The following is a 23,353-nucleotide window of genomic DNA, read 5'->3' as shown; positions in this document are numbered from 1 at the left end:
AAACCAAATGAATAACAACTTTGTTTTTTGCAAGTATATTTTGGGAGTGGCTAACTTTACTTAGAAACTAAGGTGAATCTTGGCAATGATATTAAACAGATTTTCTATTTATACCTGCTTCATTAACCAACAACAAAGGTGTTCCATGTTGAGAATTCAGTTTAATTGTGATACTTTTTTGTAAATCCTGCTGACACAACCACCAGATGGCTGTGAGTGCTGCCATTACATATGGAATAATGGGGGAATGTTGGGGGATGGGGAGAGCAAAGGAAATCATTGGGTATCATTACTGTCTTTTGAAGGGATCTATACAACGTAATCCTCTATAATCTATTTTAGTACAGTGTTTTTAGGCATAGAATAGCCAAGATAAAAATCTATTGATCAAAAATAGTTTCAGCAGACAACCTGTTAGTCACCTGGATCTGCATTGATCAAAATCTCAAATCAAGAAAAATGGGATTTAACAGGGGTAAATCCTACACTGTCATCTTGAAATATAATCTTGTTTTTTTGCAAAAAAAAAATTGATTATTCAATATTAATGTAAACTTGTTAACAGATTTAAATTAACAAGATTACATTTCCAGCTATGGGTAAATTTCAGAAGCTCTACAGGAAAGATATTAATACATTTTTCAGGTGTTTTTGTGTTATGCCTGATGTGATCATTTCAACCACCCAAGACTGGTCTAACCAGAATTAGCTGCTATTCTAGATTGTTTGGTATGAGTGCAGAAATGATGCTCAGTTTTGTAAACCAATTCAGCTACAGTGGCTTGTCAATGCAATACTAATTTTTTACATCATATATGCTTTATTTTAAACAATGAGATGAGCCCCATGTTATTTTTACCAGTCTACTCCATTCTCTCAAAGTACAACCTCTATTTACGTAGGATCTCTTGTATTATTATAAATAACCAAGGCATGCAAAATTTGATGCTGGAAGGGAGGTGCCCAAAATCAGATCTCTTTAACCAAGATTTCGGGCACCTCCTTAGACATTGTTTTAAAGGATGAGAGAGCTGCAGGAGTTGAAAGTTAAGCAGTTCCAGGCACTGCAGCTAAAATTGGGTTGTGTTGAAACTGGAGATTCATGAAAGCACAATGGGAAGAGCACAGATCTCCAAGTGTTTTAGAGCTAGAGTGGGTTCCAGAGCTGGGGCCATGTAAGATTTTGAAAATGAGGATGATAATTTTAATATTAATGTGTTGTTGGGCCAGGAGCTAATGTAAATCAGGGACCATAAACATGATGGGGAATAGGATTTGGTGCAAGTTATTATATGAACAGCAGAGGTTTGGATGAGCTCATGTTTGAAGACGGTGGAAAATGGGAGGCTAGCCAGGAGTGTGACTGTAGTCTCTCCAATTCTCAAGTCTGTGCAACCTGTTTGTGTGGCGACTGCAAGGCTGAACTTGTGTGAATTTGTTTTCAAACCATTTTACCATACAGCCCAATGAAGCAGAAGTCCTGAAAGAGGAAGGCAAAACAAGCTGCTGCACTGCACTCCTTCCATATTTAAAGAGCCATTGATCTTTATTTGGGCTTTTTGGACTCTGGATTAATACATTTTCGTGTCCATAGATCTATTGAAATTCTGTTCTCAGAGCGATGCCATGATGAATGTGGTGTTGTCCGTAATGCGGATACTTTCTGTTCTCTGAATTTAAAAACAAAATATACAATTTGTGACATATAAGTTAGTTTAAAGGTTGTATTTACAGGAAAATTCCTTAAGGTTCTTGTAATCATTAAATCTTTGTAAAGAGCCATGGCCTTTAGGAAATCTCTCCAGTGGGATCACCTGAGATTTCAAGGGAATTGTATGAAGCCAAAATTGTTTTTGTCAGGATATTTAAATTGTAGGTGGATTACAGTGCTATTGAATATTAGAGAATCCTTGATTCTAGCAAGTGTTTTCCATGTTGGACTGATTCTATTTTCTTGTGTACAGTGTTAGTGGGGAGATCTGGGTGTGTTCCAGAAAGCCCTCAGATTGGAATTTCATTAGATGCTCCATTCCTTTCCCAGTCTGACTGGTGTGCGTCAGACAAGTATCTCCTTTTGTGTGGAGCGACGATCTACTGGAGGAACTCAGCTGGTCGAGCAGCCTCTGTGAGAAGAAAGAAATTGTTGACATTTCTGGTCGAAACCCTGCATCAGATCCTCCAGCAGATTGTTGCTCCAGATTCCGGCATCTGCAGTCTCTTGTCTCCTTTGTGTGGAAACTGATTGCACTGTCCAGTGGTTAACATTGACATCAGCTTTAGAGGGACTCCAGGCATCTATTCAGAATACATGTTGCAACACGATGTTCAGCTTCTGTGTCCTGCCTGTTCCCCATATCTCTGAACTTGCACATGGCCTGTTCATCTTTTTGGGTTAACTCTTGTCCTGATCTCACTATAGTCTTAATCCAATTGAAGTTGATGGGAACTGGGGGGGGGGGGGGAGGGGAGGGGAGGGGGGAGCAGCTAATGCTGTCAACAGGATGGAATCTCATTCAGCACAAAGGAAGATTGTGGTTGTACAGTCAGATCCAGCCTTGCTTAGCTGCTTCATCGGTGACTTTCCCTTCATGTCAGAGTGGAATTTTGTATGTGGATGAGTACTAGCTCATAGCTCCTCACCTAATGAAATGTTTCATGCAGCAAGAACTGTTGGGTTACTTGGGCCTCACTTCAGACAGGGTGCATTGCAGCTACTCTTCATGGCTTCTTTGATAGAGCCTCTTACAGGATGTGAGCAGCTGTTGCATGGGAAGATGGCTATCTTCAAGTCCTAAATGGAAATGATTTCTTTTCCTTCAGTGTTGCTGAGTCAAAATCTTGGAACTCCTATTCTAATGAAACCATGTGACTACTTCTATTACACTGAGTGTTCAAGAAATTGAATGAGCACGTCCTTTGCAAGGGTAATTGAGGATGGGTAAAAATATACTGTCCTTGCCACATCCTGTAAATGACTAAACAAGACAGGCCTCTGGTTTGCATTTTCAGTGATGTACTGAACCAGGATTTCATGTGGTGGTTGTAAGTGATTTTTCTTTTATTTCTCTTCCCCTACCCTCTAAGAGATGTTTTGTCATATCTTGATTGGAGTGAGATCAAAGCTTCAGATTAGAGAAGTGTTCTGAATAATAAAACAGCTTTTGAAAAGTAAAGGACTGAAAAGGTTCAGAATTAATTTTGAGCATGCTTCACATTTGGATTTCCTGATCTAAAATTCCTGGCTGCTTTAGTGAGCCCAAATTAGCATGCTATTGATGATACTTGTAACTTTTGACCTAAGATAACTGTTGTTTTAACTTTGAAGGGGCAGATAGGTGGGGAAATAATTTGGATAAAAAAATGGATCTGAGAATGTTGTTTAAATGTTATTCGAATTTTACCAAGCAGTTTGACATAACTTTTGTACGATAACTACCTTAATTGTGATACTCATTGTGCAAATGCTCAATTTGTCTGTTCCAAAATGGTAGGGAAAAGTTATCTTAACTTAAATTTCTTATTTTGCAGGGGATGTTTTGTTCCAGATGGCAGAGGTCCACAGGCAAATTCAGATACAGCTTGAAGAAATGGTGAGTAGTAGTGTGAGTGCTTGTTAAATATAGGGCACGGTTGAATTCACTGGTACTTGTACCTGATGTGCAAAGGTTTCTGGCAAGTTGTTTTCTTATTTCATAAAGCCATGAAGTCCTAAACCGGCCCTTCTACCGACCAAGTCCGCACCAATCATCAAGCACCCATTTACACAAATCCCATTTTATTCTCCCCATGTTTGCATCAACTACTTGCTTTCATACTATGGGTAATTTATAGTGGCCAATTAACCTACCAACCTTTTGGGGTGTGGGAGGAAACCAGAGCAGCCAGTGGGAACCCATGAGGGCACAGGATAAAACATGGAACAATACAAGCTTACAATCTCCACACAGATGGCACAGGGGGCCAGGATTGAACCTGAGTCATTGGACCTCTGAGCCAGTAGCTCGAACAGCTGAGTCACTAGCATGGTTGGCTTTTTTTTTTGCTCTATTCATACTTGTCTCTTGGACTCAGTGGTTTCCTAGGTCATTTCAGAGAGCATTTAAGAGTCAGCTACTTTCGGGATCTGGAATCATCCTAAAAATGGGTCTTGAGTCAAATATGGGCCTGACTGAGTAAGGAAAGAAAATTCCCATCACTTCCCTGAACTAGATGGAATTTTACAACAATCTGGTAGCTTCATGGTTACAATACTGATGTACCTTCAGTTTGAAATTACATTTTACAGTTGCCATGGTGGGATTCAAACTCTTGCCTCATTTGTCCAAGCCCCTGGATGTTGGCTAGTGACTTAACCACCATGTTACTATCATTGATTTTCATGTGATATATGTAATCATGATCATTTTAATTTGTTTTTTTAGCTGAAATAATTTTAAAAAAATCCCTTTTCCAGATTAAATATTCTCCTGTGTTCAGATATTGCTTGCTTGTTAAGAGAAGGATGTTTGATACTCCAGTCAGAAATTTAAAATCATGTCTACTATATAGCTTTATTTTATTAGTACAAATCAAAATTGTCATCTATTGTTCATAGAGATATTAAGTCCTTATATAAGATACAATCTTGATTTGAAGAAAAGGGGTGAAATAGAACTGTAGTATGCCTCTCTGCTAACAGAGTAAAAATCCATGTTAATTGGTGTTGAACGACAGCATGTGTGTGTGGTAAAATTATAGCTTTTAAGGAGCTGAATCTGGAGGAGGGTAACGTCACTTGCACATGACTAATCTTGAGGATCCAAGGTACAAGCGCTGTTTCTGCAGTGTGGGTGTATATGTGTGGGTGTTCAGGGGGATTCTTGTTTCCTTGACATTATTGAAATTGGATGTTTTAAGTTGTACAGTTGACATTTTCTTGCTGTTACAGTTGAAAGTGTTTCACAATGAGCTGCTGATGCAACTGGAGCAGAAGGTTGAGTTGGATGCCAAGTACTTAAGTGTAAGTTTCAGGCTCGGTTCTCTGCTGTCACACCATTGTATTAATAACCATTTATTAATCTACCCATACACTTTTTAATCATGCAATATTATAGCGAAATTGGCATGTTTTCAAATACATTATAAACATATTGTATAAACTGATTACAGGATTGTAACCTAGTAGGGGTTTAGAATGCAAGTTTTAAGACCATGAGGATTGAGTTACAGCTCTGAAATTACTGCCATCCACAGGTAATTTATAAGGAAAGTGGTGGTTTAAAAGAACTGAGATTTATCAAGCTGACTTGGTTCCTGGAATATTTTCTGCTGAATATTTTGGTGTAGATCCTCCAGAAATACAGTTAGCTGCTGCATTCTGGATTGGGCAATGTCTTTCTGCAATGATGGATGGGACACTATTATTTTGTCCAGTTCAGTCATTGCAGGGTTCCTTATATTATTCAGCTGCTAAGCTAACGTTTGATTTGCATTCTTAATTCAAATAGTTAATCATTCAGGACAGAAGAGATTTCTTCACCTGGAGTGTAGTGAATCTTGGAATTCTCTACTTGGGGTCTAAGGAGGTTCAGTCACTGAATATATTCAAGGGAGATGGATAGTTTTTTTTATATTAGTGGAATCAAGAGATATGGGGTTAGTACAGGAAAAAGAGGCAAAGGTAAAAGCCAATCAACCATAATCTTAGCAGAACAGGTGTAAGGGTCTGAACAGTCTATTCCTACTTGTTCTTGCATTCTTATGTTCTTAAACGTTTGAGTTAATTTGGTTCCTATACGAAGTTGCTCACTCACAAGTCAGTTCTGACATCCATCTTCTTCACTTGGTAAATTCCTTAAGTTTGATTTTTTTTTTGTTGGTGTGAATTACTTCCATTTGCCACAGGAACTTTTGTTGAACTATTTGAGTTTCTGAAAGTTAAATAAACCTGCTCTTGAAATTCTAGATTCAACACTAATCTGTGGATGAATGCAAGCAATTGGGTGTTATGATGGACTCTGTTAGACTCTCATATTACAGTGACGTTTCAATTTCAATAAATGTATAAAGATTTTTAAACAGGCTTGCTTGCTCCAGCCCAAGGCAGCCTTACGATGCCAATGTGCCACTCAGAAACTTAAATGTAGATTACATAGCACATGTACTGAGGAAGTCCCAGTAATCTTTTTCTGGAGACATTGACAACTGCTGAGAATGCATCTTCTATCAACAATGGGTTGTACTTGCACCCAAGCATAATTCCCAAGATGGTCCACAGAAGTCCTTTAACATTCTTCCTTCAAGTCTTCTATCTTTATATATAGTATACAAACCTCTCACATAAAATGGTTAAGATTCCTCTAGCTCTTTCCCCTAATCAAGCCTTATTGTATTTTGGTGGTTTTGGAAAGCCAGAACCTTTCTTTTACTAGTGGGTGTGAACTGATTAACCTCTTAATATGTAGCTTGAAGATCAATGTATCCGGTACCATTAGGGTGTGAATTAATCTGAAACCAGTTTGATACCAAACATACAATTACTTTACTTTGTTTATTTTTTTTAACCCATTTTGCTTTTTACTCCATGTTCCTACTACTTTATTAAAGCCAACAATTTCAGGCCTACTTCTTGTTGCTGAGGTAATACTGCCATGGTGGCCAGTTTTGTTAATATAATTTTATTTATGTTTTTCCCTTAGGCCACATTGAAGAAGTACCAGGCCGAACATAAAGCCAAATTGGAATCTCTGGAAAAATGCCAGGCAGAGCTGAAGAAACTTAGAAGAAAGAGTCAGGGGAGCAGAAATCCTCAAAAGTATGGAGACAAGGAGATGCAGGTATGTGCTCGGACCAAGGTGGATCTTCCTCCATGCCCTCTGCATACATTTGCTCAGTTCACTTTTTTTCCCAAAACAGTTGAAATCAGTAACTTTTTGATATAGCTTAAGTTGTTAAAGTTGCTGAAATCAAAAAATGAATGTTGAAAATCATTCCAGAGGTTGGGTCTGCTTCCCCTGGAGTGGAGGAGCTTGAGAAGGGATATGATTGGTGTATAATTATGGTAGACTGCAGGAAACTATTCCCTGTATCAGAGGTAGATAAAACAAGAGGTCATAGATTTAGGCTAAGGGGCAAGAGGTTTAGAGGGGATCTGAGGGGGACCATTTTCACCCGAGGAGTGGAGACTACCTGGAATACACTGCCTGAGAGAGTGGTGGAAGCAGTGTCTCTGATTGCATTTAAGAAGCGTCTAGGAGTACTTCAATCGCCTCAGCATAGAAGGCTTTGGGACAAAGTGCTGGAAGATGGGAATTAATAAAGATGGGACCCCAATGGTTAGTATGGACACAATGGACTGAATGGCCTGTTTCCATGTTGTGTGACTCTATGAATTTCCTCTCACACATTGGTCCCAGGAGCTGGAAAACCTCGACACCCAAAGCTCAAGTGGGATTTAAAATTCAGGGGAGCAGCTCTCAATCCACCTGTGATATTAAACCGTTATTTGCACCTTGACTATATTTTCTAAAGTGATAGATAATAGCATTTCTTTCATCTAGACCTTCTCGAGTCAATAACATGATCCTGGAAAGACCTCTGTATAGCAGTCAACCAGAAACCTTAGCTTAATATATTTTCTTTTTCTTGGCATAGGCAATTTGAAGCCTTCTGTACTGTTGCTAATGATGCTTGGGTTTTGAAGCTGGCATCTCCCTGGCCTGTGTAGCTAGCAATAAAGCACTGATTAATTTACCTCATGAATCACTGGAGGGACACAAAGCTTGTTCCTTGCCTGGCCTTGTATTAAAACAGATGACACAAGAACCTCTCCTTTACATAATTTCTTGCTGAGTGTCAATGAAAGTTTCTTGTAGATCACAATATATTAATGGAAAAACGTGCATTTTTAAAATCCTAACATGTTTAATTGCAGTTGCTGTTGATTCATATTGTCTGCTTTAGACAATCCAAATCATAGTGATCAATAAATCACATTTTATTGAATGCCTTGGCTACATACTTCCTCAAGGCTTAAACATTCTGTTGTCATGCCAAGCTGTTGTATGCTTCTTAAATATACAGTTTCATTACATAGCACCAAAGGTGACTTAGTAGGAGTAGCAAGATGCTTTTCTTTTTTTCTATACTTGGCTGAAATAAAGACTTGCAGTATAATAAGAGTAATTGCTTTTTGTTTAGAATTAACCTTTCAGTGGAATCCTTGAACTAGTGTGCGAATCCCATTTTAAAATTTGGAGTTCACAAATTTAAACCATTTTAGCCTTCAGGAAGATGCAGTAAACAACAGCATGCATAATCAAAAGTGATTTGTCATTGAGCTACAAGGGCAATTAACCAAATGTATGGTCAGTCTTGTAGCTCTTATGGGGGACAACTGGAGAGGTTGAGGGAGGGTGTTCCAGAGATAAAGGCACACCTAAAGCACAGCTTTCGTGGTGGAATGGTTAAGTCTCGGCGCATAGGAGGCAGAATTGGCGAATTGCAGAGGCATCAGATGGTGTAGAATGGGAAGACTTTTTCCATATACAGCGAGGTACATTACCATGAAGAGAATCTGTTAGCCAGGATGAGGATTTTTAAAATAAAAGCATTGTCTGACAGGAAACCACAGTAGGTCAGCAAGCATGGATGATGGGTGAATACCACTTTTAGAAGTTGAGTTACATGTTAGAAAGTTTTGGTAAAAGTTTTGGAGAGGATGGCAGGATTGCTAGAAGAAGTTGAGAGGAGGGTCTTTGGAATAGTTAAGTCCAGAGATGAGCACAGATGAACTTTTACTGGTTAACTGGTTACTTATTCTTCACTGGTATTTATTGTGCAAACTATACCTAGAGAACCAGTCATGTTTTGCTTTTTTATTTTTATTTAAGTGGTACTGCAGTATCCATGTATTTAGAAGCTGTTTTGTGCTCCTCCTGTATCCTGCTTTTGCAATCAGAAAGACAAATTTAAAAAGGCATGCAGTTGGTTAAAAATTCCAGTACTTGGACCATTTTGTATCATATTCAATGAAAGGAGTTGCACACATCTTTTTAACTTAAGTTGGCCAGTGGACAAACTGGGATTAGAAAGGCGAGCAAACAAGCATTTGGAAGAATACTGAACTGTAGTAATGTGTGTGTCCCTGCACTTGCTGATTAAAATTTATTTTGTGTATCTGATACCATGGAGACACAACCATATTAGGCATTCTGGCAGAAGGTGCTGTTGCTATGACGTGTTGCTGAAAATCCTATTGCTCTATGATGTGTTATCGCACCACTGGCAGGGCCACTTCAGCTACGTACAAATGGGCTTATTAAAATTTATAGTGCTGAAGCATTTGCACTTGTGTGTTTCGCACGCAGGAACAACGTGCTGATTCTGCACTGCTCTTGGATTCATAGGGCACTGGTTCCTTCCTCTCAAGAACAATAGCTTGCCTCAACATGTCTTATTTTTATGCAAGTACCCTCTTCCATCCTTCACCCTTCCACAGCCCAAAAAAAACCTGTTAATAATTGTAAGCCACTCAGGAAATTTAAATTGTATGTATAGATTATAATTTTGACAGCTGATCTATTAATTTTTAAGTATTTTTCCACATTAATTTGTTTCATCTGAATGTTTTTTTTAAACAGTTGGTTACTTCATTCACTTTTTTTTCCAATATCATACTTTTCATTTTACTCCATAATCTGACCAATGTACTAGTTAACTCCTTAGCTTCTCTTTGGAATCTGTGGTATCCACACAGTTAAGAAAGACACAGGGTTAAACTTGGCCCGCCCTTGTGCATCATTTCATCTGGTGACTTCATTCTATCTTTGAACTAGCTGCAACTCCAAACCGATAATACATAGAGAAATTTGCAAGGGAAACCCACTGACTTTTGTATTAAATTTAATACTGTTGTCCAATATAAGGCCACATAAAGCTAAATTTAATAAAGCAAAGTACATGCCAGAAAATATGATTGACGGAGACTGACAAATCTCACATTTGGTGATGGTTGGTGGCCTTAAGGAAACATATTCAGTTGCAGTCAATTCACCTTTTGCTTACTGAATGTTGAGGATAAACTGAAACACTAGGTAGTACCCACAGCTGTCAGATCCACAGCCACATCAGCACCTGTGGGTTTCACAGTGATGGGAAAACAAAATGTTTGACTAGTATGATAGATTGGCATTTTAACTCTACGTTCTGTTACTCAGAATGTAGAGTTAAAATACTAAACAATAAGGTTGTGTTTAGTATTTGAATGGACACTGATGTACATTTGTACATGAAATTAAGAAAGATGATTTTATTTTTTCGCAATTGCTAATTTTTGAGGGACACCTGAAAATAAATAATCATTTCCCTTTCTGAATCAATTTTGACTACACCGTGGTCAAAAGCATGTGCAAATGATCCAAGGTACAACACGCCACCCTACTCTTTCAGTCCAATAAACATTGTGCCTTCAATTGGTGTGCCAGTTTATTTAAGTTAAAGATTTCTAGAAAGTGACTAAAATCATCTGAGTTCACTCTGGAGGCGCTTTAATCCAGATTTGAAAAATTATTATAAATAACCCACTTCGCTCAAAACAAGAGGAAATTGGTAAGTTGATTTAATAGGTGAAATTTAAATCTGAAAAAATTAAACATGTCGCAAATTTTTGAAGGTATTCAGGCAAATGTAAGAGGCTTTTGTTTTGTGGAAGTAGAAAAATAAATTTTAAGAGTTTGACACATGTACAGAAGATGCTAAATGAATTGAGTGTCTATTTCGACCTTGGTAGTCTCTAACCTGATGGCATGAACATCAATTCACCTTTTGCTTACTGAATGTTGAGGAAAACTTCCAGTAACCACTCCCCTCTGTCCCCCTTTTTTTCCCCTTATCCCACCACCCTTTCTCTTTACCTTCCCCTGTCCTCTTGATCTGCCCATCACCCACACATTCCTTCCTCTCTCTGGTTCCCCTCCTCCTCATCTCCTTCCCATTCTTCCATGGTCCACTGTCTTCCTCTATCAGATTCCATCCTTTTTAGCCCTTTGTCATTTACACCTATCACCTCCCAACTTCTTGCATCATTCCCACTCTTCCTATTCCTCTCTTGCCTATCACCCACCTCTGCCTCACCTGGATCTACCTATCGCCCGCCAGCTCTTGCGCCACCCCTTTTTTTTTAACCAGTGTAAACAGGTGGGGGATATCTCCCCTCTTTCCAGTTCTGATGAAGGGTCTCGACCCGAAATGTCAACTGTCCATTTCCCTCCATAGGTGCTGCCTGACTTGCTGAGTTCTTCCAGCATCTTGTGTGTTGCTCCAGATTTTCAGTATCTGCAGTCTCTCTTGTGTCTCCTGAGTGTGAAATAAAATTGGTAATAGTGATAGTAATAGGACCATATAGGTAGCCACTAAAACAAGTGGCATGTTCCCAGTTTCCCACTGATCACTACCCATGATTGCAGTCCTATCCACTTCTCCAGAATTATACTCTTAAATTAATCAATGTATTTTAAAACTTTTCTAATGTAACTTTTTGAAATGACTAATATGAAAGGTAATTTCACCTTCCCTCTTTCTTCCCCCCCCCCCCCCAACCTCACTTGCACCTTGTATTGTAAAACCACCAACTGCAATGTGAGTCATACACAGTTCAGTTGGTAGCAGTGTATCATCAAAGATTTTAGAGGGCTGTCATAACATTTTAAATCTATTAAATGCTCAGCGTAGGTGTGCTGGTTCCAAGGACATTAGAAATGACTACAAGCACAATTCTTTCAGAATAATTTTTTAGGATTCCCTTATAATGGAAGGTTTTAGTCTGTCAAATCTTGACAATTTGAACAAAATCAGTTCTTATTGCATGTTGTTATTATCCTTCCTTTACAATTGTTCTAAATGATTTTTGGAAAAACTTGTGTGATAAATCAGATAAAAAAAATGAATGAACCCATGAATTGACTGAAATATGTTCTTCAAATTAAGTCGGTCACTGAAATTCATTTTCCAGATCACTTTCAATTTTACATTTTAGTTGGGTTGAAAGTAACATTTTGCTTTTGATTATTATAAAAACAAGGATTCTTTTAGTACTGTAAGTAAAAAAAAAAAATTATATAATCTCCATAGCATTTAAAGACCTGTGTCTCTGTACACAAGGTTGTCTGACCATTTTAAAAATGCTACTTAATGTGCAATTTCTCTCCAGGTGCTTGCATTCAAAGTGCTTTATTTCATAATTGTTCTTCATTAGACTTGCCTATTTGCCCAGATTAATTCCATCTTCTGCCTCTGAAACCCTTTCTGCTATCTGACAATGCCCTTCTCATGACTTTCATAGTCCTTGTAGGAGTATGCAACCTCCCGTTATCAGCAAGCTTTCATCTTTTAACCCTTTGTTTCTAAGTCTAAATTATCTCTGTACTTTGGTTTTATTTGTGTGTACTATGAAGTGGAGTATGACTCGCTGCATTCTTCTGGACTAAGGAGCTTCTTTATTAGTTTTATTTACTGACCAAACCCTATTACTTGCAGCTTTTTGTTTGCTGACTGGAATCCATCCCTGTGTGACCACATTGTTCTTTTGTTTTTTTATCTGTATCTTCACAATAAACCTCTTAGAAAGAACAATGTTGAATTTAAAAATCATCCTGTATGACTCCAGTGATTTTTTTCAAATGTAGCCATCTGAACTGCACCCATTGAAGTATTGTGTTCTTTCTTCCAAGGATGATTATTATTAACATGACATTTCCCCACTGATGTGTAGGTTACTTCCCTCCCTGCTACTGCTGATGTAGATTGGGAGATGATGTTGTGGGAATCATGAATGTGAACCCATGTCATTACACTGTAGGTTACAGCACACTGCAGCACCAATTCAACATCATCCTACCACTTAATGAAGCCTCATCTAATTGAGCATTTAAAATAAGTAGGATAATTTATAGTAGTATTTTGTGATCAGGTGGTTGCATTTACCAGGATGCAATGAATGGATTTTCTGTGTTTATTTTTTTTCCTAATGTTGAATGCCCAATTGAAATTATATTTTAGTATTCAGTGCAAACTGAGGTCATTATTTTCAGTTACCACACAAGTGGTATTTCCTTTCTGTTGAAATAGATGCCACTTTTTTGTTACAGTAAATGTTTTGCTTTTTTTTCTTGATTTTCATTAAATGTATTTCTATTGCTTAGCTGCATTGTGGGTTGGTATGTCAGCTTTCCAGAATTACTTCAATCAAAAGTTGACTGTTTCACTTGGGAGTTGAAGCTGTCCACCAATTTGTTGTGAGAACACTCCAAACTTAACAGCTGCTGTTTGGGAGCTGACAATTGAACTGTCATCACCCAAAAAAAGACAAGTAGCCCTTTATTTTTCTGCTAATGATACACCAGCCTAAAAGTGCTTCATGGTTGTCCAATCTGATAATGTCACTTCCAGCATAATCCAGACATGTGATATTATTGTTGAAACCAAGAAATAGGAACTGCGGCACAGTAGTGTAGAGGTTAGCGTAACGCTTTACAGTGCCAGTGACCCAGGTTCAATTCCCGCCGTTGTCTGTAGGGAGTTTGTATGTTCTCCCCGTGTCTGTCTGGGTTTCCTCCGGGTGCTCCGGTTTCCTCTCGCATTCCAAAGGCATACAGGTTAGGAAGTTGTGGGCATGCTACGTTGACGTTGGAAGAGTGGCAACCTTTGCGGGCTGCCCCCAGCACGTTCTCAGTAACGCAAAAAGACTCATTTCACTGTGTTTCAATGTACATGTAACTAATAAATAAATATCTTGTATCTTGATTAGTGCAAGACAGCATCCAGTCTGGCAGTGGCTGTGAATGTTTGGTGATATTTGGGTGTCTGATGAGAAATGTTTGGGTGTTTTCTTGGATGTGTGTCACCATGATCATGGATCATTGCACCCTATCTCTCATCTTCTTCTTTTCCTCCACCACCACCATGTTATATTGAATGCACTCTGTTGTACTGTATAGTTCAATGATGTAATTATAAATACTGTATCTCATTGAGAATTCATTTGTGGTTTAGTAGCAACCATCATTGCAACTCCCAGTTATTGTTTCATATAGAATGGATACTGTGTTTAAGATGTTTCTAAAAGTATCTAACTAATCTTAAATTAATTGTAGTTCAAGCTTCAAAGATCATATTCCAATTTGGCAAAAGTTCTTGTGCCAACCACACAAGTTTGTAAATTGCTTCTCTCTCTCCTCCCACACTACTGTTACTGAGACAATGGAATTAGAATGTAGAGGAGGAGGGAGAATTGACTGCTAGCATATCTGCTTCCTTCTACCTCAATTGCAACAAAACTGGTTTAAGATACGAGACATCAAAAGATGAACAAACAGATGAAGGCCTGAAATATTGCAGTTAAAGTATTTCCATAAAGAACATCCTGTAAATGCACAGTAGTGCAATTGCTGGTGAGGGAGGGCAGCATCACTCCAGTACATGTGCTAATTGGTTCAGTAAGAGCAGAGGTTGTATCTTTGTACAGTAACTATACTTGATAATGAGTCATGGAATGAATGCTGTGTGCCTACTTTCACGCCAATGTCCCCAGCACTCTAATTTTTTTACTTGGCTTTGTATATTGATCAACTCAAAACAGAACAACTGTATCAGCTACGGGTTTCTGTCTGTTTAGTTTGACTGATTTCCATAGGTTCCTTCCTTTAAGCAATGCAGTTCCCAGCTATGAAAAGAATTTCTGGTATGACCTATTTCCTGTAGCTATGGCAACAGCCCATCATGAGATTTTTTTTATTGGAAAACAGTACTGAGTTACGGAAAATGACATTTCCATGCAATAACTGAAGATCAAAGAAGTTTAAGGAAACCTTGACTAGGCAAATTACTTAAAAGGACCACTAAAAATTTCATTGTAGGTAAAATGCAGTGCCCTTCAGAGCAAAGACATGGGGTTGTTTTGAGTTCAAATGAGCAGGTATGATGAGCATTATGTTTGCATAATCAGTTTCTGTTAAACTTGTTCTCTGAAGTTATGCACAGCTTATTTGCCAATCCATCCTCTAGTGTTACTGCTTGGTGCAGTTTTATTCATTCTCTCAGTGCAACTATTTCAGTTTCTAACATCCAAATTTACCTTGATTGGGTTCAAAGCAGATGACTTGTTCATCTGCCTTCTTTGAAACAGAAGTAACAGTATTAAATTCTTGACCAAAGTTTTTAAAAAAAAGTCTTTTGAGTGAAAGTATTCTTTAATAAACATCATTTTGATTTTAAATTCAAATCCACAACTTGCCACTATTCACTGCTAAATCCCAAAGAAACTTAATCTTGTGGGAGTTTCAACTTAGAAATATGTGGCTAAGTAATAATCCTCTTTGCATGGGTTCGTGACCAAGGTAGTAGCATACTTCAGTTATAAACTCATCTATTTCGTATGTTATCTGTGAATGAAATTTCCAAGGAATAATTTTGCCTTATCTATGCTACATTGATCAATATTAATCTGAAACAATAAAATGCATTGACTTTTTCTTTATTTTAATACAGTACTTTCAACATATTTTTTCTCTAGTTATGCTTTTACGCCTTAATAAAGAAGACAGCAAATTTGGCTGTTTTTCCCTTTTTTAAAGTCAAACTATGTGCAGGAAAGTAGACCATTGGTATCTAAGAAAAGTCCTGTTATTTAGAGCAAGGTTGGATGTATAATAAATTGCTGTTTACTCGGTCGTTACATACTACCATTATTTTTCATGACATCCATTACAACGGACACTAAGTTTGCGTTCAACATAGTTGTTTTGCAACTTGGATATAAAGTTCGTCAAAATTTTTGTACATTCTGTTTAAACCTCTGCTTTACAATCTCATATTCTAAGCTGCATCTGAAAATCTACTGCTTTGACTAAGCTCTTGGTTGTCTGCCATTTGTCCTTGTGTAGCGTGGTGCTCAATTTTATTTGAGAATGTTCTTCTGAAGCACCTTTGGATACAGTATTGTGCTAAAAGCACCACATAAATGCATATTGCTAATCATAATTGTTCTTTACAATTGCATTCCAACTCTCAGAGGAGCTTTCCCTTTTACATTTCAAGAACATGAATTGAAAACAAAGTACAAGAACACAGAATAGTTTGGGTGAATGTATTTACTTGAGAGTCTTAAGACAAATAACAAAAGAAACAACAAAGATGGAGTACGGATTTCTTGGATTACTGATATTTACCAATTTCAAGAATTCTATCAGCTGAAATTCTGTCTGAATGTCAAAAATCAGTGACTCCAAATTGGATGCTTTTTAAAAGTTCTGATTCTCAAACTACTATTAGGAGATGCAAGTAAATGCATCAGGAGAACAATTTAAATCGGATCACCTGTTTGGTTTTGTCAGATTTTCATGATATGATCAGCTGTGGCAGAATTGTGGCTGGTACCATTCTGGCTCATGGACTTCAGGCTGTCTAGTCTGGTTGCCTGAATCATGCACTGGGCTCCTTACCATAAATTGGATGCTAAACCAGTTATTGAACCTCCATTGGGGGAATTAAGCTACTCCTAGATGGAGCTTTCTTGGTGCCCAATCATGTTGAGAGGTATTGCAAATTGAGAGCCACTGGAGGTAAAAGGAATAGTGTGTTCAGATTTTTTGCTGGAATAGAAGACACAGGAGCTTGAGAGTGGAGTCTCTTTTAATTTCTCTGTGATCATCTTGTAGCACAGTACAGCAGAGGAACAGGCCCTTCAGCCCATGATGCCTGTGCCATCTGATGCCAAACTAATCCCATCTGCCTGCACATGATCTATATCCCTTTAGACGCTGCATATTCATGTGCCTGTATAAATACTTCATAAACATTGCTATCATATCTGCTTCCACCGCTTACCCTGGCAGTGTGTTCCAGGCACCTATCATTCTCTACGTAAATTTAAAAAAAATTGTTAATCTCCTTTAAACGTTCCCCCTCTCACCTTAAAGCTATGCCCTCTGGTATTTGACATTTTCACCCTTCGACTATCTACCCTATCTATGCCTCTCATAATTTTATATACTTCTATCAGGTCACCCGTCAGCCTCCGAATTTCTAGAGAAAACAATCCAAAACAAACTCCTCGCATCATTGGATGAAGAGCATATTTGAAATAACTATGCTTAGTCACTTGTTTTGGAGGGAGATGTAGGAATGCTTTATTAAAGTTTACTTAACTCTTTATTAAAATATATTACTTCCAACACCACGTCTGTTTCCACTTGGGCTATGTATTCATACTCCCACAGTAGTGGGAATGTGTTCCTGACTGAGCACAGATAGTAGTCTGTTGAATCACTCCCATCCTGCAATATTTTATGAAGTAATGTAGTAATTGTTTATTTTAATAACTTTGATTTAATAAAAATATAACCTTTTTGTTGCTGTATTCCATTTTCTGACTACTCTAAGGTTTGTGTTTTAGGAAATGTTTTCTAATATGTCTTGATGTATGATGTATTTTGAAACCACTTTGGAAAGTGTGTGCAATTAACAGTGGTGGGAAAATTACTAGTACTTTGTGCTGTAGTTTAATGTATTTTATTGGGAAGTGAGGTGTTATCCTGAAGGGGGATTTCATCTTTCTACTGAGTAATATTTTTGAAGTAATCTTAAATATATGAGGCCACATTATAGCTTTCTATATAAATATTCATACTGTGCTAACAATCCAGAAGTTAAAATTTAATTCCCAATGTAGAAAGTTGTACATTGCATTCAATAAAACTAAAAATTAGTTGCCCATCAAAATAAATAGCCACATTCTGTAGGATTGTCATAAATGCCCCTCTCAAGAAGTTGTGTTTGATGGTCTTTCTGATAAGACAGTTGTCATTACGTTGCTTATGACACTTTGTAATCTTCTAATCCAAGTAAATTTCTGTGGAGGTGTAAATTGTTCAGAGTATTTTATTTCAAAATTGGGATTCTATATTTTAACACAGCTTGTACTTTGCTAGCACAGAAATGGAGCATTTGATAATTAGATGTAGTGAGTGCAGCCAACTTTTCAAATTTATAATCTGAGCCAAATTCTGATGAATAATGGAGGTTATGAATATTCAATAAATTGATCACAATTGGGGTATTCGAAAGGAAACTGCGCAATGCAGTATGTTTCCTTGATTAAGGTCAATTTAGGAGCTGCACACTCCCAAATAGAAATTGAAATTCTGAAATGTTTAACAATGCACATTAAAAATTAAATGATATCTAGATAATGCAAACTTAAAACCATTCCAGCTAATTATAATTGGAAATGGTTTTTATTCCTGCATTGTTGTTTCATTATTGTCTAATTAGTTTAAAATTCTTCCTCCTCTCCCTTTCCTGTAGTTTGCGGAGGCATTGAGCAAGAAGCAAAAGGATCTGGAGAGCTTTATTGGAAGTGGATACAAAACAGCATTGAGCGAGGAACGTAGGCGGTATTCCTTTTTGGTGGAAAGGCAGTGTGCGGTTGCCAAGAACAACATGGTGTACCATAGCAGGGTAGGTATTTGAAAATCCTTTTTAAGTTTATTTAGTATCAACCACAACAGTTTTTCAGTAATGTTCAGAGAGGAATAAAGATGCAGGCAGTTCCTTTTTGTTGTGTTTCTCTACTGGCCATCTAATGGTGGGGATTTGTTCTACACATGCCAGTAGGTCTTTATTTTGGCATTCATTTTCTTCTTGTCTCTTTACTTTACAATGTCTCTCTGTAGTTGGCATCATACCTGAACTCTTGTTGTTAAAGGATGCTTATTAGTTTGCAACTTTCCCACAGTTTGGAGCAGGAACCCTGGGTTAACTTTTTTTTCTAATCTGGGGAGGTGACGGGACAATTATCATTCTACGTGAGATCATCTAACTGAATACAGACCATGATATGGATTCATTACATTCTACTTGGAATCATCAATATTCTACAGTTATGCTGTGTGTAGTGTAGTAGTACCGCATATGCAATGGATAATAACGCACGAGATTCTTGTTTTGATCACCCTGGAGGAAAATGCAACTCTATTTCCTTGCAAGTGCTTCTTTACCTGTAACTGAAAGTAATTTTGGTTACCTTTTCTCTTTGTCAATTTCCTTATTGTTCTCTCCTCTCCTGAAGACATAAGTTTCAATACGTTGTACAGTTCTGTGAGAGACAGTAATCTTTTACTACTTTAATGTTTAAATGTGGCAAGCATTTAAAAAGCTACAGTGACATTGCAGGCCACTTAACCCTGAAGGGTGTAATTCTGAGTCAGTCCTCACTAGATTGCACGTATGTACACTGTCTGCCTGGATTTATTGGGAACTGTCAGAAGCAAGGGTTAGTTGTTTTCCTAGTTTAAATGGTGTAGAGGCCAATTATAGCACCTGTACCACCAGTCATTCGCAACCATCTAATTGGCCATGGATCCAAAGATGAAATCTTATAACTGGGCAAGAGGCTAGGCTATCAGAGGATATTTCGCTTAGTTAACCAGGCAAAAGCTACACAACACTAAGGATGTTCAAACAATCATGCAGTTAAAAACAGATTTATTTAACATGCTGTTAGTAAAACTGTATTTAATTTATTTGTATGAATGAAGTTCACACTGACCAAAATTACTGAATTTTCTTAAGTTTACGTAACCTTGAATAAAATGGGCTTGCATTTTCAAAATGATAGGCAGCATCTATGGAAAGAGAAAGAGTTAATATTTCAGGTCAAAGAAACAATTAATGATTTCAGTCTGAAGGGTCTCTGACCTGAAATGTTAACACTTTCTCTTTCTGCAGATGCTGCCTACTAGGTTTTTCCAGCATTTTGTATATTAATTTCTAGGCCTGTCTCTAATTGCTTAGGCAATTAAAGAACTGAATCCATATAGCTGCAAAACATAATACAGTTGATAAGTGTATGTACCAAGGAAAACTGCAGGAATGAAGGCTAGCAAATTTTGTCAGAACGTTGTATTTTTGTCTTTTGATCAGACTTAAATAGTACTTTATTCTCAACTTTTTTCAATATGGCAAATAGTATGAATTTTCTTCAAATGTTCTTGTACGGAATAAACCTATCCTAAAATATTTTACTTTGTGAATTTTTCCAATGCAGTCTTTAAATTGGTTTTCTTTTACAGGGCAAAGACATGGTAACACAAAAGCTTCCTGGTTGGCAACAGGCTTGCAGCGATCCATCCAAAATTCCTGATCATGCAATATCATTAGTGCAGCAGATGTCTTCAGGCAATGGAGGAACTCTCATCTCCGACCCTGTTGCCACTACCAAATCAGGCCTGATTATTTCAGATCCCATTCCTGGTGCTAAACCTCTACCTGTACCACCAGAGCTTGCACCCTTCGTTGGAAGTAATATGGGTCACAGTTCTGTAAGTAACAATTTTTGTCAGTGATTTAGCTATCAAAGTCTATTGTATATGTAATTTTTGTTTTTCCAAATTATACTTCCATGTTTAGAACCATGTAACAGGAAAAATCATGTCATGCAATCATAACCAGTTGAACCAATTGTGCTTTGATAGGTAGCAGTCTCACCTCTGAGATAAAAGGTTATGAACTCAAGTCCCCTCTGGAGACATGAGCACAGACAACTGGTTGATTTCCCCTAGTGCTGCAGAGGAAATCTTAGACTGAAGTCCTGTCTGATCTCCAGTGAACCTCAAAGATCCCACATCTCTGCTTTGAAAAATAGCAGAGCAGTTCTCAATGTCCTTACCAGTATTTGTCTTTTGAGCAAAATTTCTAAACCAGATCATTTGGTCACTATCACATTGCTGTTGTGGTGTGTCTAAATTCCAGTATTTTGGTGACATCCTGTCAAATGTATTTCATTAACTGTAAAGTGCTTAGGGTTATTCCCAAAAGGATTATGAAAAATGCTATATTTACAAGTTGTTTTTTGTCTTTGGCTATAGGAATGTTCTGTTTTGCCTGCCATAATCAAAATTGGTATTACTGGTTGGAAAGGTGCCTGACCTGAGGCATGCACTTTTTGTTTTCTCTCCACAGGTGCTTCCTGACCTGTTTAGTATTTCTAGCACATTTTGTTTTTATTTCTGGTTTGCCTGTTTGCAACTGCACCACCACCATGCCTGTGCAGTTTTGTAATTGGGGAAAGTAAAATTAACTTAACAAATCTTATCAGTTTCAACATGAACATCTTGCTGACTAATAAATTCTGTCGGAATTCCACCACCTCTTTCTCCTCGTACCTAACGTAACAGGAAGCCGCCAAGAATCCAGTGAAGTAGTTGGGGTCTGGAGTTCACTGCCTGATTAGTGTGGTGGAGGTAGAAGCACACATCGCATCTGTATGAGTACTTGAGGAGCCATGATCCATGTAGCTATGAACCAACAGCTGGAAAGTGGGAGTAGCTTAAATAGCTTCAGTTCTGGCTGGCATCGACAATGGGTAGAACAATAGCCTTATTACTGCTTTATCTTGATTCAACATGGGGTTCCATATGTTTATCTAATGTGTAATGAGAAACAGAATCTACAGGAGCCTGTCTGATTTTGCTTATTTTCCCTGAAGATTTTTTTTTCTTTGGAAGGTGATCATAGATTATTTTTCCACAGAGCTGGAGTTGTACCAGGAGGTTTTGCTACATTCCTTATCAGATGGAAATGAGAGCACTTCTCAGAGACTGATAATTAAATTTTGTTGTTGATGCCAATTTTCATATAATTAAGCTGAATGCAGGCCAACCTACCTCAGTAACCCCCATATTTTAGATGCTTATGCAGCCCTGACTAGCGGCTTTACAAAGGATTGTGAAATGCTGTGACAGATTGTTTCTGTATTTAAGATGACAGTTATAAACACACTGACATTTACAATTGTGAATGCCACTCCTAAAAGCTATGGCAGGTAAAAAGTTGCTGCTTATTCATTGACTATGAGAGAATATTCGTGCAGACAGTACTGGAATACACATTTATAAAATATAAATCAATGTTGCACTTAAATACTTAAATAATTTGATAAACAGAACATTAAATAGTCATTTATTTCCCCCTTTGGTTCCTTTCTTAATAAGCTATAGCTGGTCTTTACCTCCAGAAACTGATGCTGGGGCTTGGCTTTTGGCATTTGGCATTTTTTTTAAAAGGGAATTGAATTGTTCTCGTACACGGGTCTGTCTGTCCTTTCCCGTTCCCGTAGAGAAGACGAAACCTTATTGATTGTAATTGATCAGAGTTATTCTGAGGCATTCATTCAGTCTTGGATTCAGTTATGGTGACATTAGTGCACTGTGGTGGGATTTGTTCAATAGGGGCTTTTTTAAGATGCGTGGATTCAAACCACTAATGTTATTCAGCTGTAGGATTGTCTTGGTCATCGTATCTTCTGATTGTACAAGATAAAAGGGATAAAAATGCACTTTGCTTCTGTATTCTGAAAAGAGGATTCTGGCCACACTCAGAATACAAATTAACTAAAGTTTTAAGGGTGTTGTGGTGCTACTTGCAAGAACTTTAGATGCAGAAGCAAGTGTAGCTCAATCAAATCTCTCAGCATTCTTTGCTATTTAATAGAACCATTTTGGCCTTGACTCCACTGTCCTGCCCTTTCTCCTTACTCCTTGGCTCCCATGTTGCACAAATGTCTGTTAGGGTCGGTCTCGAATATATTCAATGGCTTTGCCTCTATAGCTTCTGATGTAAAGAATTCCAAACATTCTTAACCCTCAAGAAATTCCACCTCATCTGTCTTAAATGGGTAATCTGTTTAAATAACTTGTTTCTTTTATTCTTCCTTCAAAGTGGATAACCTCACATTTTCCCACATTATACTCCATCTACAAACTTGTTAGCCATTCACTTAACCCAACTATATCCCTTTTATAGGTTCTTTGACCACCTTGCAACATGCTCACTCACCTATTTTTGAATCATCCACAAATTTGGCTGCAGTACACCTAGTCCCTTCATCCAAGTCATTAGTGTTGATTATAAATAATTGATGCTCTTGTAGCACCTGAATTGTTACTGATTACAAATCTGAAATTGAACCTTTTTTATCCTGACTCAGTTTTCTATTGGTTCGCAACTCCCATTTTCACGCCAAAATATTACCTCCAACCCAGTGCACACTGACTTTTACAATGACCTTTTAGGTGGCAATTTTTGGAATGCCTTTTAGAAATCCAAATACAGTACACCTACATGTTTCCTTCTATATACCCTGATTATTACATTGTCAAAGAACTTTAGTAAATTCAAATGTGGTTGTCCTTTCATAAGTTATGTTAACTCTGCTTATTTGCCTTTATGGTTTTCTAAATGTCCTGCTATTACCTTCTTTAATAGAGAATTCCAGCATTTTCTCAATGATGGACATTAAGTCAGACTTCCCTGTTTTCTG

At 37.6% G+C, this 23,353-nt stretch overlaps 1 protein-coding gene across 5 annotated transcripts in view; it reads left to right on the top strand.

Moving 5' to 3' along the window:
- Positions 1 to 23,353, top strand: part of LOC127579865 (brain-specific angiogenesis inhibitor 1-associated protein 2-like) — an 86,712-nt gene that overhangs the window by 46,465 nt on the left and 16,894 nt on the right. For all 5 annotated transcript variants that reach the window (XM_052032875.1, XM_052032876.1, XM_052032872.1 and 2 more), the window contains 5 exons: positions 3,529 to 3,590; positions 4,928 to 4,999; positions 6,678 to 6,815; positions 18,340 to 18,492; positions 20,106 to 20,354. In XM_052032875.1, coding sequence (XP_051888835.1) covers positions 3,529 to 3,590; positions 4,928 to 4,999; positions 6,678 to 6,815; positions 18,340 to 18,492; positions 20,106 to 20,354 — 674 coding nt within the window. The remainder of the gene's footprint in view (positions 1 to 3,528; positions 3,591 to 4,927; positions 5,000 to 6,677; positions 6,816 to 18,339; positions 18,493 to 20,105; positions 20,355 to 23,353) is intronic.

The sequence above is a fragment of the Pristis pectinata genome, chromosome 18 (genome assembly GCF_009764475.1).
Source record: "Pristis pectinata isolate sPriPec2 chromosome 18, sPriPec2.1.pri, whole genome shotgun sequence".
Taxonomy (NCBI): Eukaryota; Metazoa; Chordata; class Chondrichthyes; order Rhinopristiformes; family Pristidae; genus Pristis; species Pristis pectinata.
This window is presented reverse-complemented; position numbering and strand designations above follow the sequence as displayed.